Raw genomic sequence first — 19,971 nt, 5'->3', positions numbered from 1 at the left:
CAGTATCTGTGGATAGGAAACCAAGCATTTTCTTGTCAATGACTGCCTCCTGCGGTGCGGTGGCTTGTTCCATACACCCCTCATGCTTTGTGTAACAAAGTTGCCCTCGAGTTTCCATAAAATCTTTCCCCCCTCACCTTAAACCTATATCTTCTGGTTCTCTATTCCGCTATAATGGGCAAGAGACTGTGTGTGTCGACCTCATCTATTCCTCTCATGATTTTGTACACCTCTATAATATCACACCTCATCCTCCCGCACTTCAAGGAATAGAGTCCTAGCCTGCTCAACCTCTACCTATAGCTCAGGGCCTCGAGTCATAAATCTTCTCTACACCCTGATGGTGGGGATATGGAACGAGCTGCCAGAGGTGATTCAGGCAGGTGCTATCACAACATTTCAACATTGGACTGGTACAGGGATAGGAAGGGTTTGGACAAGTGTAGATGAGGTATCTTGGTCGGCATGGACGAGTTGGGCAGAATGGCCGGTTTCCATGCTGTATGATGTTAAGTGGGGGGCGGAGAGTTTACAAAGTGATTTGGTGCCGAGACGGGGTTGCTTGGTGACCTGGGGCAGGGAGGATCCCTGAACCCCTTGTATCCTCCTTGAGGAAGTGATGGAAGTAATTTTTCTGAACAAGCCAGCCCGTCAGCACAGTGGCGCAGCGATAGAACTGCTGCCTCACATCGCCAGAGACCTGGATCTGATCTCGATTACGGGTACTGTCTGTACAGAGTTTGCACGTTCTCCCTGTGACTGCGTAGGTTTCCTCCGGGTGCTCCGGTTTCCTTCTACATTCCAAGGGCGTGAAGTTTGTAGGTTAATTGGCTTCAGTAAAATTGTAAATTGTCCCTAGTGTTTAGGACAGTTAGTTTACGGGGTAATCGCTGGTCGGCGCAATGGATTGAAGGGCCTGTTTCCCCGCTGTATCTCTAAAGTCTAAAGACTTACACCAATTTATGGGGAGAAGGCAGGCACGGGTTATTGATTGGGGACGATCAGCCATGATCACAATGAATGGCCTCCTCCTGCACCTATTTTCTATGTTTCTAATTTTAATAAATGTTAATAAAAGACTGGGTGGCACAGTGGTAGAGTTGCTGCCTTACAGGGCCACAGATCTGGGTTTTGATCCTAACTACGGGTGCAACTGGAAGGAGTTTGCACGGTCTCCCTGTGACTACGTGGGTTGTCTGCAGGTGCTCCGTTTTCCTCCCACACGGTGGGTCGACGGGCCTGTTTCCATGTTGTATCTTAGAAAATTGAAAGCTCATTGACCTGAAAGGAAAAAATTAATTTAAAAAATGTATGTTCAATTATTATAGAAAGAAACTCTTACAATAAATAAATATAAATGAATTTATGTGCCCTATTTCACATTCATTAATTTGGTTTGTCTACTACATGGTGTGTTATAATGCAGAGCATTGCAGACATTTGCCAATATTTTTCTCTTGTATGCTTAGCTATTTTGTTTTCTCACAAGCAACCTTGTGGCCACATCATCCAAACTTTAATGTTGCTCCATGATTTTTTTTATCAATTCTTAATGCCTCTGGCCCCATTTGTGTATTAATTTTAGGTTCCTGTTGCTTCACTAATTTCTATGGTGTTCCACTGTTCCATTATTGGACCTAGAAGTGTAAGCTGCTCCACAAAGATATTCATCTATTAAATTCTTAGTAAACCCACAGCGCCATTCATTTTGATTTATTGATTCGCGGATGCCTACTGCACTACTATTGTTGACTCCTGGGTGCCTGCTACCCCATTATCTTTTGTGAAATTCATATTGATTTATTGTGCGAGACATTCAGGTTTTTATTAATTCACATATAATTATTAACTTGTTAATTGGTTGGTGCCTTGTGATTGATTTGGTGTACTTGTTGGTTTCAATTTTATAGCGCTGATTTCTCCATTATCAATTGTTGTTCCCTGCTGCTCTATAAATGTATTGATTGGGTGTTTATTTCACTAAATGTAGTAATTAATCAGTGAAATACTTGCATGAATGGGCTACCGCATTCACTATCATTTTGTTTTTGTGGTTTGTGCAGGTTTTAGTTGGTTGAATTTTCATGATGTGCTTCTTTTAAAACACTACAATCACATTTTATTTTACCATTCCAGTTATGTTCTGAAAATGTATAATCTCTAACAGTTTCAAAGAAATTAGTACATACTTGAATCTTTTCTTCTACCCCAATTTTCCAACCTTTCCTTCGAGCTAATACCCTCTAATCCATGCAGCCTTTTGGTAAACGTTTACTGCAGACTCTCCAAATCCTACACCTTCCTGTAATGGAGAAGCTGGAACTACCGACAATGTAGACACAATATGCTGAAGTAACTCAGCGGGACAGGCTGCATCTCTGGAGAGAAGGAATGGGTGATGTTTCGGGGTGAGACCCTTCTTCAGACTGATGTCAGGGGAGTGGGCGGGACAAAGATAGAATGTAGTCAGAGACAGTAAGACTGGTGGGAGAACTGGGATGGGGGAGGGGATGGAAAGAGAGGGAAAGCGTCGAACAATCACTGTGCCAGGCGTATACTGGCCCTATCCCCAAACTCTACCTCCGCAACATTGATGACTGCATCGGTGCTACTGCCTGCACCCTTGCTGAACTCACTGACTTCATCAACTCCACGACTAATTTCCATCCTGCACTCAAATTCACATGGACCATCTCCGATATCTCCCTACCGTCTAGATCTCACCGTCTCCATCACATTCTATTACAAACCCACTGACTCCCATTGTTATCTAGACTACACTTCTTCCCACTCTGCTTCCTGTAAAGACTCCATCGCCAACTCCCAATTCTATGCTCCCGCATCTGCTCCCAGGATGAGGTTTTCCCAAACAGGTCATCGGAGATGTCCTCATTCTTCAGGGAACGGGGCTTCCCCTCTTCCATTTTGGGTGAGGCTCTCACTCAGGTCTCCTCGATATCCCGCAGCTCCGCTCTAGCTCCCACTCCCCCCATTCGTAACAAGAGTCCCTCTTGTCCCCATCTTCCACCCCATCAGCCGTCTCATACAGCATATAATTCTCCAACATTTTCGCCACCACCAACGGGAGCCCACTACTGGCCACATCTTCCCATCTTCACACCTTTCTGCTTTCCGCAGAGACCGTTCCCTCCACAACTCCCTGGTGAACTCGTCCCTTCATACCAAAATCACCCCCTCCCCAGGTACTTTCCCCTGCAATCGCAGGAGATGCAACATCTGTCCCATTACCTCCCCCCTCGACTCCATCCAAGGACCCTTACAGTCTTACTAGGTGAGGCAGAGGTTCACTTGCACCTCCTCCAATCTCATCTACTGTATCCGCTGTTCCAGGTGTCAACTCCTGTATATCGGCGAGACCAACCTGATATCCCGGTTGCTCAATACTTTAACTCCCCCTCGCATTCCCAATCTGACTTTTCTGTCCTGGGCCTCCTCCATTGTCAGAGTGAGGCCCAGTGCAAATTGGAGGAACAGCACATCATATTTCGCTTGGGTAGCTTACACCCCAGCGGTATGAACATTGATCTCTAACTTCAAATAGCCCTTGCTTTTCCTCTTTCTACATCCCCTCCCCAGTTCTCCCACCAGTCTTACTGTCTCCGACTACATTCTATCTGTCCCGCCCACTCTCCTGACATCAGTCGGAAGAATGGTCTCGACCCGAAACATCACCCATTCCTTTTCTCCAGAGATGCTGCCTGTCCCGCTGAGTTACTCCAGCATTTTGCGTCTAACTTCAATTTAAACCAGCATCTGCAGTTCTTTCCCACTACCCACAATGCAATGGGTCAACCAGAGTTGCACATTATGCGGAGGGAGAACTCTAATCCATGTTTCAAGTTGACAAGCCTTTTTCAGAACTTTGGATTTTAGTTACAATTAAGGTGGAGGTGAAGGGAATGTCTGTGATAGGAGGAAGAGCAAGAGATCTTAATGATGCAGATTGATGTCTACTGGGAGATTCGCTTGGTACCTACTCCCAGCGCCACTTGTCGATCTTTTCTCTGCAGCTCAAAATATATATATTTTCAACATCTTCCCGGTTCTGAGAAAATTCATCAACCTAAAACATTAACACTATTTCTTTCTACATATGTGTTGCCTGACCTGCTGCATAGTTCCAACTTTAATGTTTTTATTTCAGATTTACATGTGTGTTTTTTAAGTTCTCAGATAATTATGTTATTAACATATAATAATAATAATAATAATAATAATAATAATAATAATAATAATAATACATTATACTTATGGGTGCCTTTCAAGGACTCTCAAGGACACCTTACAAAATTTAGTAAGCAGATTACAAAACATGTAAGCGGAATGAAAGAAAACAAAAAAAAATATAACAACAAAAAAAAAACGGGAACCCACTACTGGCCACATCTTCCCATCTTCACACCTTTCTGCTTTCCGACTGACAACTGGTAAGTTTATGACTGACAACTGCATCGGGGCTACCGCCTGCACCCACGCAGAACTCATGGACTTCATTAACTTCATTACCAATTTCCACCCTGCACTCAAATTCACTTGGACCATCTCTGACATCTTCCTTCTCTTTCTTAATCTCACCATCTACATCACAGGAGATAGACTATCGACGGACATCTTTTATAAATCTACTAACTCCCACTGCTAGCTGGACTACACTACTTCCCATCCTGCCTCCTGCAAAGACTCTATCCCCCACTCCCAATTATTCTATCTACGCCGCATTGGCGCCCAAGATGAGGTGTTCCATACTAGGACATCTGAGATGTCCTCATTTTTTAGGGAACGGGGATTCCCCTCTTCCATCATAGATGAGGCCCTCACACGGGTCTCCTCAATATCACGCAGCTCCGCTCTTGCTCCCCCTCTCCCCAGTCGCAACAGGGACGGAGTCCCCCCAGTCCTCATCTTTCACCCCATCACCTGTCGAATGCTGCACATAATCCTCTGACATTTTTGCCACCTCCAACGGGAACCCACGACTAGCCACATCTTCCTATCTCCACTCCTTTCCTCTGTGAACCTTTCCTCTGCAACCCCCTGGTTAACTCATCACTTCCCACCCAAACCATCCCCTCCCCAGGTACTTTCCCTTGCAACTACAACTACAGGAAATACAACACCTGCCCTTATACCTCCTCCCTCGACTCCATCCAAGGACCCCGGCAGTCCTTTCAGGTTCACTTGCAGCTCCTCCAAACTCATCTACTGTATCCGCTGTTCCAGATGTGGACTCCAAGCGCAGGCTCGGCGATTGTTTCACTGAACATCTTTGCTCAGTCTGGCTAGGCTTATTTACAACCCAGTGGTATAAATATTAATTTCTCTGAACCCTTACTTTCCTTCTCTCTCCTTCTCTCCCCCCTAGTTCTACGACTAATTTCATGGTGCTTCTGATTAATTTTACTGATTGTATGCTTCCTTGTCACCTTCCCCATAGCTAAACAATGAACCATTCTACATTCTACATTTCCTTATCAATGTCTAGTTTGATCTGTCATTTTCACACTTTACCCCTCCATATCTCTAGACTTTCTCTCCCCTGACTCTCAGTCTGAAGAAGGGTCTCGACCCAAAACCACCCATTCCTTCTCTCCAGAGATGCTGCCTGTCCCTCTGAGTTACTCCAGCATTTTGTGTCTATCTTCAGTGTAAACCGGTATCTGCTGTTCCTTCGTACTCTTATGTTATTAGCTGACCTTGTCTGGCCTGCAGACAGCACGAATAGTAGGCAAGAGTCAAAAATCAAACATATTGTAAGATCCAAATAAGTGCCAGACAATTAATGCCGAGGTTAATCTGGAAAGATGGATGAGATGTTGTCAATTGTCAACTAGTGCATACTACAAGCGAAGACGTAAACAAGTGGTCTTAACAGTTTCAACAGGACACGAAACAAACGAATGATCTGATAACTCGCAGCTTCCTCTAGTGATGAACTTGCCCCTGGCTGAGTCAATAATGTGTGCTTCTGGGCAGGCAGCATCAACATAACTTATGTCACTGACATATAGTTTAAAAACAAAGAAGATCATGCAGAAGCAGAGTCCTCTCAGCACTGCTCCATGCAGCAACTGTCAAAGTCCTCAATGGTGATTTCCAGAACTAGGTTTTGTGAAATAACTATTGGGGAACTTGACATTTGCTGCTGGACATGGCTGAGGGGATGTGCATGGGGTTTCGGATCACAAAGGAGGCCTTTGCATGATCATTGAAAAGGTAGCTCTTTGTTCACTGATCCCAAAGCAAAGAAAGGTATGGTGTAATGAGATTAATGTAAATGGACAAAAAGGTCAACATGGTGGACCAAAGAGCCAATTTCTGTGCTGTATGACTCCATGAGTCGGAATGATTGTAGCTGACTAATGTAATTGGTAAGGCAAATCAGTCAATTTGAACAGCAGCATTAATATTGGAAACTAATGAAAATGTTCTCCCTTCTGGGTGTACTTAGCCTGGTTATGATTTTAATTGAGGTTTTGAATTGGAAGCTATCATACTTCTGTGTGTTTATAAATTATAGATGTCAGGAAGAGGTGAGTTTGAGATGAATGTAGCAGATATGACAAGCTGAAAATTGTTGTGGCATGGTAGCAGTTGATGTGGTAGCCAACTGTTTAGGGAATAAGTTAACGAATAGATTTTAAAACTAACTTTGCTGGTATTGTTTTAACTTAGCGAATTTCATGGAATGCCCACCAATTACTTTATGTCGTTATGTTTTACTTCAATGGAAGAACCTTCTGTTCATTTGTTTGAGATGGTGCCAAATAATCTGATACGTTACAGTGTGGTAGAGCAGGAGGAAACCTGTACTGTTTTCCTAGAATGGGGGATGGGGTGTGAGGATGTGGAGGAAGTTATTAAAATAAATGATTTTCATCCATCCTGTGCATATTTAGCTATGTGACTTGCCTAGCGGAGACACAAGAGACTGCAGTGGGTAGAATCTTGAGGAAGATGAGCACGTAAACTTAGAAATCATAAACTGTTAACTGGGGATGTAGCTCAGGTTTGTTGCCCAAGATTTGGTCCCTGGCATCTGAAAGCCGTCTCATCTTTTCTGTAGAATTATAAAAAATATCCCTACATCTTTTGTGACAAAATACATCTTTTACCTCAAATAAAAAGGTAAGAATTTAACCTTGTGCTCTTTTTCTTCTTGGCGTATGGCATGCACAGCCTAAAGTTGTAAGACAACTTGTTCTGTTTGATCTTCTGTGCACGCCAGGTTGATTGCATTTGTCAAGACAGGGTGGACCATGTGAAGGTTGCAATCTCCCACCCCAACCTTCTGCTCAAATATACAGTAATTCAGTGGAAATTCAATGGGTTTCAGAAATTGCCTTTCCAGTTACTGTTAACTGAGATAATGGTTAATCTCACAACACAAATCTAAGAATGGTGATAGGCATTGTGATTCATGAGCCTTTCTCAATACAATGAATGAAAGGGATGATGTTCCAGTTCACATAATATGGCCTTGTTTGTTTTGTATTAATTTTCTGTACACAAATTGTTCAGGTAATTTCTTGCGTACTGGTAACCACATTTCTAGGGAAGAACAAAAGGATAACAATTATTTGTAATCAATTGTGGACGACATCATATTAGTAACTTGCAATTTGACCCACTGTAATATTTCAAAACATTCAAAGTGGAAAATAACTTTTTTTTAAATTTCATGTAAATGTCTATGAACGTTAATTTAGCAAGTTCTTTCTGACAATTTGAAGATCCTTAAAAGCAAATAATATGCTCTTTTGCAGAGTGCAAATTCCACTGCAACAATGGCAACTGTTTGAAATTTGGAAACTTGATTTGCAACCAACTAAATGACTGTGGCGATAATAGTGACGAAGAAAACTGTTTGCTCGTAACTGAACACCCACCTCCAACAATTTTTAACTGTAAGTGTTGAATTTGAACCCTGTTTATATTTTATATTGCCATGAACAGACGGAGAACTACGATTCTTTTTGTATTTCTTGTCATTCATATGAGGATGAATGGAGCTTGAAATTTTCAGTTTTATCAAATTAAAAATATTTTGCGGTTGAACCTGGAATTTTTTTTTTCACTGATACTGTTCTCTACAGCTATGTGTATGGATTCCAAAGTATGCCATGTCTGTCTACTGCCAGTGTTCGGAACATCTTATAGACAATAAGTGCAGGAGGGCCATTCGGCCCTTCGAGCCAGCACCTCCATTCAATGTGATCATGGCTGATCATCCCCAATCAGTCCCCTTTCCTGCCTTCTCCCCATATCCCCTGACTCCGCTATTTTTAAGAGCCCTATCTAGCTCTCTCTTGAAAGTATCCAGAGAACCCACCTCCACCGCCCTCTGAGGCAGAGAATTCCACAGATTCACCACTCTCTGTGAGAAAAATTGTTTCCTCGACTCCGTTCTAAATGGCTTACTCCTTATTCTTAAACTGTGGCCCAATCTTCTAATGTCTGGAGAGGAATTTTGTGAGGGGAGTAAATATCCGGTTGTTGTGTAGCTTGTGGTGCAAGTGTGATGCAAGTAGATGAAGTACGAGTTTCCGCAGAGGAAAAAAGTTGAATCCACAGGTGATAACCTCTGGATTATTATCTGCATCACACGTGACCTGCACATGTTCAACAAGGTCAGTATGTTGAGCTCAAAGTTTGATTTGGTCGGAATGGAGTTCGTCATATTGCACTTACACATGAAGTCTTTCAGCACGGAAATGACCCTTCAACTCAACACATCTATGCTGACCAAAATACCCATTTAAGCTAGTCCCATTTACCTTAATTTGACCCATATTCTTCCTAACCTTTCCAATCCATGTATCTGTCTAAATGTCTTTAAATGTTATTATTGTACGTGCTTGAACCTCTTCCTATTACAGATTGTTTCATATATGTACCACTCTGTGAAAACATGTGTTCGTCAAGTAACTGTTCAGTCTTTCCGCTTTGACCTCTCATTGGAAACTGTTGCGTTTCCATTGGAGAAGGGCCTTGCTTGAACTGGCCTTGGACGAGTGTCTTGATGAATGAAACAACTAGGGCTACATTCAGTGCTTTAATTTTGATATTGGAGGAGAGTTCTATTGAGAAGAAATTTAGAAAGTTAAAGAAGGGCATACCAGTGGTGTAGGGTCGCGAAATGAGCAATGATGGCCAGAGTGTGAAAGGAATGGCCACTGTACTAGCATTACAGTGTAAGTGAAGTAAAGTAGAGTAAAGTGTTAAGAAGACAAAAACTAAAGGCTCTTTATCTGAATACGGGATTTTCCATAAACTGATCAATTTATTGGCACAAAGACAAATACATGAGAATAATTTAATAGCCATTAGAAATATATGATTGCCAGGTGCCAAGGTTGGAAGCTAAATGTTTTGTGGGATATAATGTTTTGGAAGGATAGGCAGAATCTCGAAGAAGATGGGATAACTAATAAAGGGTGAGATCAGTAGTGAGAAATGACTGTGGATTAATAGGAAGGATGAAAAGTGACTGGCGAGAGTATATATAGAAGGACACAAAGTGCTGGAGTAACTCAGTGGGTCAGGCAGCGTCCCTGGAGAACACGGATAGTTGACGTTTCAGGGTGAGACCCTTCTTCAGCGGAGGGGAGAAGAAAGCTGGAAAAGGTGAGAGGCAGGACAACGCGTGAAAGGCCAGAGATAAGAAAGGAAAGAAGGTGTGAGACAGGTTTGAAGAGTTGTGGATTGTAAGTTCAGAGGAAGGAGATTGGCAGGAAAGGTAGGGTGGGGTAAGTAGAGGGGAAATAGGTGGGAATCCATGTGGGGTACGGGGGGAGAGGGAGAGGTGGTGGTGGTTCGGGGAGAAAGAGTAGGGGTTATCTAAATTTGGAGAACTCAAATGTAAACTACCCAATGCAAATTATGTTGCGTGTGCACTCACTCTGGCAATGGAAGAGGTCCAGATCAGTGTGGGAATGGCTCGTGTTTACAGTAGTTAAAATGGTTATTAACTGGGAGATCCAGTAGGCCTTGACAGTATATGTATTTGTATGCTCAATAGAACTCACTCTGGCAATGGAAGAGGTCCAGATCAGTGTGGGAATGGCTCGTGTTTACAGTAGTTAAAATGGTTATTAACTGGGTGATCCAGTAGGCCTTGACAGTATATGTATTTGTATGCTAACAATAGCCGCACCAAAGTTAAAACAGACCTTAAATCAAGAAATAATGGGATCTTACAAAAGGAAAGTATGAAAATAAATTCAGGTAGCTTTCATCTTCCAAACAAAATTGGCAAAGGTGGACAAATTCATATGGTATGTCTAGGCCAGGGGTGGGGAACCTTTTCATGTTGGAATGCCGCATTAAGTTAGCTGTAATCTAATAAGGCCGCATCCAAGAAACTTCAATTAGATATACTTCAAAATGTACATTATTTTGTAAAAATCTAACTACTATGTACTAACTTCAAGAAAATGAAAAAAAATTGTTAATTCTAAAGTTTACTAATCTTTTAATTACTTTGTTGTGACGGCTTTTTGTGGGAAAGCATTTGAATATTTGGTTGCAACATGGAGGTACGCATTTCAGCTGATCTTCTAGATGGGTATACGTCATTTATGACCTTAAGGGCGTTTTGATTTGGGTTAGGCGGTATTGGCGCCAGTCAGGCAGGGAGGTTAACGTACATTCTAGAGTCGCATTAGAACTAAATCATGTGCAAGACAGGTGTTAAAATAGCCCTCATGACTTACAATAATTTAATTGTTGCCGTCAGTAGGGGAGGATTATTTAGTTGAATCTTCTTTTACTCTTTGGTATTTTAAATACGTTCATTTTAAGATTAAAATAAAGACGAAGAAAAACATATTAATAAAAATAAAAGGATTTGTTCTACAAAATTTGGATTCATTCAAAAGGCCACACTTTAATGGCCTAGAAGGCCGCAGGTTCCCCATCCCTGGTCTAGGCCTTTCTGAGCATGAGCTGTTGTGAAACCAAGCAGGGCGGAGGCTATTTTCAATCTGGTCACTTTTAGTAATACAGGATTAATTAAATGTCTTGCAAAGGTTTTTCTGGAGAAGAGCAAGCATAACACAGTAGGGTTTTATATCCAATTTGTAAATGAAAAACAAGTCTGAAACTAATGTTCTCGAGGATGAAACAACCGTTGCTAATTCTGGATGTTAGGACTGATAACTACTTGAAAAGAAGGTTTTATGATCTTGTGAAGATTAGTAGGAGGCCAGAAGATTGGGAACATTTTACAAGCGAGCAAACAATAACTAAAAAAAGCTGAAGGTTAATAATTAATTGAGAATGAGCTTGCTAGAAACAATTAAAAATAAGACAGCATAATCATATTAAGAAGAAGTAAGGTAAAATCTGGTCCTGGAGAAGATGAGCAATTAAAAATGGAAAAGTTGGGTTTCTGGGTCTGTGAGTTAGCATTTCTACTACTTGAACAACGGTGCTGTCTCTGAGCTGCTGTCCTATCTAAGTTAGTATTGATCTTCTAAAATCTCCCTCCGATTCTGCACAGGACAAATTAGATTGTAAAGCCATACATGAATATCTCTATTCAAGAAAGGAGAGAGACAGAAAGCAGGGAACACTAATCTAGCTGGCCTGTTTGCTGTTATTTTACCATGCTGGTATCTTTTTTTAAGAAGAATCAGCAAGATATTCAGAAAATCATGATACAGTATTATTGTATAGTCTATGTGGTAAACTTATGTCCTTCGAGAATATAATGAGAAAAATGACAAAGGGAACCTGTAGATAATGTGCATTTGTATTTCCAGAAGGCTTTGATAAAATTGCCCGTCAAGATTACCTCAGAAGGGAAGACCTTATTGTACTGAAGATAATAAACAAACTAGGATTGACAAATAACAGAAAGAGGGCCAGGATAAATTGGTTATTTGCAGGTTGGCAAAGAATAACTACTGCTGGGTCCTCAATCATAAGCGGTATATGATGACAATTTGGATAATATATATTAATGATTTAGATGAAGGGATTACAAGTAACATTAGCAAATATGGAGATGACACAAAGCTGGGTGGCAGTGTGAACTGTGAGGAAGATGCTATGAGAATGCAGGGTGATTTGGACAGGTTGGGTGAGTGGGCAGATGCATGGCAGATGCATGGCAGATGCAGTTTAATGTGGATAAATGTGAGGTTATCCACTTTGGTAACAAAAACAGGAAGGCAGATTATTATTATTTAAATGGTGTCAAGTTGGGAAAAGAGGAAGTACAACGGGATCTGGGGGTCCTTGTTCATCAGTCAAAGAAAGTAAGCATGCAGGTACAACAGATAGTGAAGAAAGCGAATGGCATGTTGGCCCTCATAACAAGAGGAGTTGAGTATAAGAATAAAGAGGTCCTTCTGCAGTTGTACAGGGCCCTTGTGAGACCACACCTGGAGTATTGTTTGCAGTTTTGGTCTCCAAATTTGAGGAAGGACATTCTTGCTGTTGAGGGAGTGCAGCGTAGGTTCACAAGGTTAATTCCCGGGATGGCAGGACTGTCATATGCTGAGAGAATGGAGCGGCTGGCTTGTATTCTCTGGAATTTAGAAGGATGAGAGGGTATCTTATTGAAACATATAAGATTATTAAGGGATTGGACACGCTAGAGTCAGGAAACATGTTCCCTATGTTGGGTGAGTCCAGAACCAGGGGCCACAATTTAAGAATAAGGGGTAAACCATTTAGAACGGAGATGAGGAAACACTTTTTTACACAGAGAGTTGTGAGTCTGTGGAATTCTCTGCCTCAGAGGGCGGTGGAGGCGGGTTCTCTGGATATTTTCAAGCGAGAGCTAGACACGGCTCTGAAAGATAGCGGAGTCAGGGGATATGGGGAGAAGGCAGGAACGGGGTCCTTATTGTGGATGATCAGCCATGATCACATTGAATGGCGGTGCTGGCTCGAAGGACCAAATGGCCTACTCCTGCACCTATTGTCTATTGTTTAAAAGGGCCAAGTGAATTATAACCATTTATTGGCTATATAAAGATGGATTTGAAAGTAATTTAAGAGGAAGTTACAGTTTGCAAATGGATTTTGATAGGTTCAGTTAGTGGGCAAATTTTTGCAAGATGATGTGATATGTTGGTGTCCTTGTTTACAAAATAATAAATTGACATATAGGTACAGAAATAAATTAGGAAGATTACACTTGAAAAAATGGAGAGTTTTATTATTTCAGCTGCATTGGCAATAAATGCCATCCAAATTTTATCATAAAATCCAGCGTACTAGTTGTTTCCTCATTTTATGCACATTAATTTTAGTAAAAGGTATTTCTTTAAAAAAATCAATTGGCTTTTTGCAAACTGATCTCTGCTCTTGTGAATGTTATTTGTTCCCTTTGCAAACAGAGTGTGGAAATGTCTGTTATCCAGATTACAATATCCTTAAGTTTCCGAAGTAGAGCTCAAAACTATTTTACATAGCTGGAGACACAAGAGACTGCAGATGCTGGAATCTTATGAAAAAATTAAAGTGTTGGAGGGACTTAGCAGGCCAGGCAACATCTGTGAAGGGGAATGGACAGATGATGTTTTGGGTTGTGACCCTTCTTCAGCCTGATGGAGTGGCGAGTGGGAAAGCTGGAAAATAAATATTAGGTTGGGGCAAAGCCTGGCAAGCGATAGGTGGATACAGGTGCAGAGGGGTGATTGGCAAATGGGTGCAGATAATGACAAAATCTAGAGGTACAATGGAGTAAAAAGAGTGTCAGATAGGAAGGAAGAGTGAAATGTAAAGCCAGAGAGAGGGATATGGGTGGAAGGAGATGGGGTGGGGGGGATAAAGAGGGGTGATAAAGAAATGGGTGAATGGAGTATGGAGGGGTGGGAGATGCATGCAAAGAGGGGAAAGGAACAGTGAAGGGAGTTGTGGGCGAAAGTTGTGTGCACCGGGGGGAGGAGGGAGGTGGGGAGAAATCAGAAGTATTTTTCTTTTTTCACCCATTTCCATTTTATCTATGGTAAGACCCTCGATCCACCATCTCAGGCTAACTAGACCCATAACTTTCTATGTTGTGATGCAGATACTTTTAAAATGCAGTGTGTCTATTCCAAATTTCAATGTCTGGGTGAAAAAAAAATCACTCTCAGATATCTCCTCCTACCCATTACCTTAAATATATGCGCTGCGTGCATGGTGTGTCAAGGAACCTGGTTTTGTGCAAAATTACTTCAGCTTTAACTCTTAATTGCTCTCAAGAATGTAATGTTCAATTGTCACATTGAAACACTGCTATCCTTCTCATGGACGTATTCTCTCAACACTGAAGGGGTGAAGATTTCAACCCAGTGATGATAAAGGACCTACAAAGTATTTTCAAGTCAGAATGGAATGTGACTGTTTATTAAAACTACAGTTGTCACACTGGTATGAACTAGCACCAGCTGCCATAACAGCTGAGCTCAAATTCATAGTGACTTTTTGATATGCCACTCATCCCGCTGGCCACAGGGCAGCTAGTGTGAAGTAGAAGAATGCATAAATGGGAATGCATACTTCTCGCAAAGGTAATATGGTTCAGTTTAGTTTAGAAATACAGCATGGAAACAGGCCCTTCGGCCTACCGAATCACCAGCGATCCCTGCACATTAACACTATCCTACACACACTAGGAACAAGTTACAATTATTCCAAGCCAATTAACCTACAAACATGTACATCTTTGGAGTGCGGGAGGAAACCAGACCACCCAGAGAAAACCCATGCATGTCTCGGGGAGAAGGTACAATCTCCGTATAGACAAGCACCCGTAGTCAGGATCGAACCCGGGTCTCTGGGGTTGTAAGGCAGCAACTCTACCGCTGTGCCACCGTGCCGCTCAGTTGATTGAAATTTTCACATAGAATGGCATGAGCTGACTTCCTCATGTCTCAAAGATAAACAGTTTCTAGAGTGTGTTTGAGTTGGTTTGCTTCAACAATGTATTCAAGACCCGGCCATATGACATTCAGTAACGTGTCTGGTTTAGTTAGCAGTCCAACTGTATGAACATGTGTCTTAAAACAGCTATGGTATATTTACATTTAATACAGATGACTCGTGCGTGAGGGGGGGAAGCTTTTCCAGAATATGAGGCCTGTTGCGATTTTTCCGTAACATGAAGCCATGTCATTTGTGCATGCGTCAAGAAACACGAGTTAGAAATATATTTTGTGTTGATTTATTTACTACTTTTCACCCAAGATCCACAAAGCCAGATACGGACTACCCTCTGAGTGAAAAATGGTTCTTCTGAGGTCCCCCTTAAGTTTATCCATTCTCACCTTAAGCCTAAGACATCTAGTGTTAGAATCCACTTCTCTGGTTGAAAGTCTGAACATTCACTTTATTTATGCATCTCATGATTTTGAATACTTCTATTAGGTCACCTCCTCAGCCTCCCATACTCCCAAGAAAAAATGTCAGCCTATTCGGCCTCTTCCTATAACTCGAGCCCGCAAGTCCAGGTAATAAACTAGTGAATATCTCCTGTACTGTTTCCAACTCCGTTGACATCCTTCCTATAGTTGGGCGACTAGAACTGCACACAGTACTCCAAGTCTAGTATAAATAATGGTTTGTACAACTGTATCATGATGTCCCAACTAACTCTTCCCAATGAAGACATTTGTCAAATACCTTCATCACCGTTCCATCCGAACCACTATATTCCACTGTATTTACAGATCTCTTTGTTTCGCAACTCTTTATGGGGCTCAGTCATTCACTGAGTAAGTCCTGCCCTGGTTTGAAACACCAAAGTGCAACACCTCACACTTGTCTGAGTTAAATACCATTTGCCATTTGATGGACCACCTTCCCAATTGACCTAAATCCTGTTAAAAACATGCATATCCTAGTCTCTGTCCACTATACCACCAAGTTTTGTCCGATCTGCAAATTTACTTAAATTGTCAGCCAAATCGTTAATATAGATAACAAACAGTAAACCAAGCACTGCAGCACACCAGGCCTTCAACCAGAAAAATAACCCTCCACAACTATCCATTGACACCTACCATGAAGCCAATTTTGAATCCAGTTGGTAATTGTATATTATTGTCACATGTAACAAAATACAGTGAAAAACAATGTTTGAGTGCTTCTAGTCAAATCATATTATACATGAATACAACCAAGCTATACACATTTAACATGTAATACAAAGAGAAAAATACCAGTGTGCAGAGTATAATGTTATAGCGTATAAATGTTACAGTTATAGGTTGGTGTGTTTTCTTGATTGTAGCGTCAGTGTGGTTGATCCAGGATGAATTGTTGGTGATATTTTTGTCTAAGAAGCTGAAGCTCCCATCCATCTCCACTTCAATATGGTTGATGCTGAATGGGGTGTGTTGTACACCAGCTTCCTGGAGTCAGTAACTAGCTCATTTGTCTTGTTGACGTTGAGGAAGAGGTTGTCATTTTGATACCATGTTACCAAACTGTTAATAAGTCAATGACATGCTCACCTTGAATTCCATGTGATCTAACTTTTCAGACTAGCCTACTATGTGGGACCTTGCCAAAGGCCTTACTAAAGTCCATATAGACAATGTCTAATGCTCTTTCCACAATAATCCTGGTGACCTCTTCAAAAAACGTTTAGATTTGTGAGATGTGATTTCCCACGTACACAAAGCCATGCTGACTATCCCTAATCAATCCCTGCCTATCACCATTGACATCAGGCTCACTGACTTATAGTTCTTGTTATGTTCTTAAATAACAGTACAACATCAGCCATCCTCCAATCTTTTAGAACTTCATCATGATGCAAATATCTCTGCCAGAGCCTTCACATCGAAGCCTCTATTTCCTTAAGATTGAGAAGAGTTGGTATGTTGACAAATACTCTATTGAACATCTGCAGATGTACAATAGATTGCACAATGACTGCTTGTATCACGGCCTGGCAATTTGTATGCCAGGAACAAAGGAAATTATAGAGAATGACGGACGCTGTCTGGTTCATCACGGGTACTGACTTCCCGACTATCAAAGGGATCTAGAGGAGGCTCTGGTTGGAAAAAATGGCAGCCAATATCATCAAAGACCCACTCCACCCTGGTCATGCTCTCATTTTGGTTATACCATCAGTGAGAAAGTAGAGAATCCTCAAAATTGTGACCATCTGTTATAGAATCATATAACATGGAAACAGGACCTTTGACCCAACTTACCCTGGCCGACCAACATGCACCATCTACACTAGTCCCATCTGCCTCATTTGGCCCTCTAAACTATCCTATCATATCTGATTCAAACCAGAAAGGTAGGTTATCTGAAAGTGTTGAATTTGATGTTAACTCCTGTGTGGGTTGACATTTCTTCTCTCTCCACAGATATTGCTTTACCTGCTGAGTGTTTTCAGCATTTTCAGTTTTTACTATTTTAGCTGTTGAAAGGAAGCAGCATTGGGTTCTAGAGGCTTAGTCAGACTTGACAAAACTGGCCAAATATTTTGAAGAGGTAGCGCGTTAGAGAATTTGGGAAAAGCCATTTATATGGATTGACTGCAGAAATTTGATGGTTCATCATTAGAAATGGTTGTAGTTGAAGTCATTGAATGCAAATAGTTGACCTGTTTGGGAAATTGCCAAAATTTTAGGGGTTAGTGAAGATTTTTGGGAATGTAGTCATATTGGCAGGATATGGCTAATGTTACTAAATGGGATCTACTTTGGAGCTACAGCTATTCAATTAGATGAATTAGACGTGAATAGTAAGTTATACATTCAAGGTTTGTTGTTAAAAGTTCCAAGGAGTGAAGAAGATGGTTTTCAAAAGGCTAATAAATTAAGTTGAGACACAAGAGACTGCAGCTGCTGAAATATGCTGCTGGGGAACTTGGTGTGTCAGGCATCCTCTGAGAAGGCAAAAGGATGGATTAAGTCCCTGCTTCAGGACTACGTATGTAAAGGGGAGATAGCTACTTGAGGGGCAGGGATAAGGCAAATGCTGGAAAGCGATATGTGGATCCAGATGAGGGCTTGGTGGGCAGATGGAGCCAAGTGGGGGAGGCTCCATAACATTTTTCTGATAAATTAAAAACTTCAGGACTCGCAAGAATTTTATAAATATAAATGTACATATGGTTTGGCAAATTTTTATAGTTAAGATATAGATTACTGATAGGTGAAACAAGCTGGATATGTTAATTAGACTTCTATTCCTATTCCAAACGTTTCTCAGTTCCCCTGGGTAAACTGGTATGATATGGCTTTGTTTCAAACCAACTGTAAAAACCCTGATATAATTGTAGGATATTTGCTCTGGAATCAAATGTATTGGTTCAAATCACATTTCTGTGACTTGAAAACATGATTGAGTAGGTTGGTTGATGTGTTTAGATCACATTTATGAACTGTCTTGACAAGCACTTGAATCGCCATGGAACAAGGGCTGATAAATGGGATTCGTTTAGAAAGGTACTAGGTGGTCGGCATAGATATGGTGGGCCGAAGGGCCTGTTTCTATGCTGTATGTCTCCATGACAATTGGCTGCTGTTTCTGTTTGGTGCCTGTATTAAACTTCGTCATTGGCATTGAAATTCTTTGGTATGTCATGAGGTTATGAAAGTTCTTTGCATAATAAAATTATTTTATAGATATAGTTAATATTTTATCAACACTAGAGTCTGGTTTTGAAGAATGAGGAAACCAGCTGAATAAATTTGGTTAGATTCTGCATTTTTATGCAGTGGCTTGGGTGGAGGTGAAATTTATTAAGTTCATTAAATATTTAGTAGTCTGGTGCAGATGTTAATGAAATGGATCATGCTATTTTAAGAGCTTGAACAATGATAGTAATTTTCAGAGTAGGATTACCGACTTGCACACTGAAAGTCTTTGAATTCTAATAGTGTTTGTCATCATCCTGGCTGTACAAGCAGATGGATGATCATGAATACTGTCTAGACAGACTATGCCCAAGTGAAACTGTGGTCTCTCAGGACATAACGGTGAGAGCTGGTTTAGATAATTGGAAATGTAAGGACATTTTCTCATCTAATCCACTGCTAATCAATGCATATATTAGCCTAGAATTGGGAAAAGTTTGGTGTTTTATATAACAGGTCAATAGTTACCTTGGTTTGAAGTTTTGCATTATTTTGCTCTGAGCAAAAAAAAATGCACATTATAACATGTTGACTTAGACTCCAATTTGTGTTGTCTGCAAACTGATGATATTCTGTAATTAACACTTCTGACTAAATATTCAGTTCTTAAGATGCTTGTTTTAAAATCTGAAATTAAAACGCAAATTTAATCTTACCTGCATGATGGAAACAGACTGGTTAAAATTATTGCACAGTTCCCATGTAGTCTGTAACCCTGTTATTTGTTGGATTCCTCTGATGCAGTTAGGATCTCATCATGATTTTTAAGTGCAAATTTTTGACAATCATGCACAAAACCAAAATTGTGATGTACTGGGTGGTGCGTAAGTTCCAGAAAAGGAGTCTGAATAAACTGGAAGAAGAGCATCTCATATTTCGCTTGCATAACATAACCCAACAGTATGAATATTGAATTCTCTAACTTCAAGTAATATCCCCCTATCCCACCTCTCTTCCCCCTGTCCCTCGCACCTTGGTAGGCACCCATTTCCCCCGCCATCTCCAACCACCCCAGCCACCTTACTCCATTGTTTCATCCTGTACCCTTATCTCCCATTCCCGAGTCCCATATTTCCTTTTGTTCCCCCCTCTTTCCCCTATCCCCTGTCCCCTACCCATATCCGACTTTAAATTTCACACCTCTTCTTTTCACATCTGACACTCTTTGACTCCTCTTTACATCTAATCTTTGTCATTTACTGCACCACTCTACCAGTCACCCTCATCTATCTCTACCTATCACTTGTCAGGCACCCCCCCCCCCCACTCCATCAGTCTGAAGAAGGGTGTCGACCCAAAGCGCTGTGTGTGCATTCACTCCAATTATACTTTTGTCTGACTCGCTGAG

The 19,971-nt window shown here is 41.2% G+C and overlaps 1 protein-coding gene across 2 annotated transcripts in view; it reads left to right on the top strand.

Moving 5' to 3' along the window:
- The window catches only part of ldlrad4 (low density lipoprotein receptor class A domain containing 4), a 158,516-nt gene that overhangs the window by 40,802 nt on the left and 97,743 nt on the right, over positions 1–19,971 (top strand). Inside the window, exon 3 of one of the 2 annotated variants that reach the window (XM_033019425.1) lies at positions 7,785–7,925. In XM_033019425.1, coding sequence (XP_032875316.1) covers positions 7,785–7,925 — 141 coding nt within the window. Of the gene's footprint in view, positions 1–7,784; positions 7,926–19,971 lie in introns of those variants that run through there. The other variant, XM_033019426.1, reaches the window with a different exon arrangement.

The sequence above is a fragment of the Amblyraja radiata genome, chromosome 4, assembly GCF_010909765.2.
Source record: "Amblyraja radiata isolate CabotCenter1 chromosome 4, sAmbRad1.1.pri, whole genome shotgun sequence".
Lineage (NCBI taxonomy): Eukaryota > Metazoa > Chordata > Chondrichthyes > Rajiformes > Rajidae > Amblyraja > Amblyraja radiata.
The sequence above is the reverse complement of the archived record's forward strand: the minus strand, read 5'-3'. Positions and strand labels throughout refer to the sequence as shown.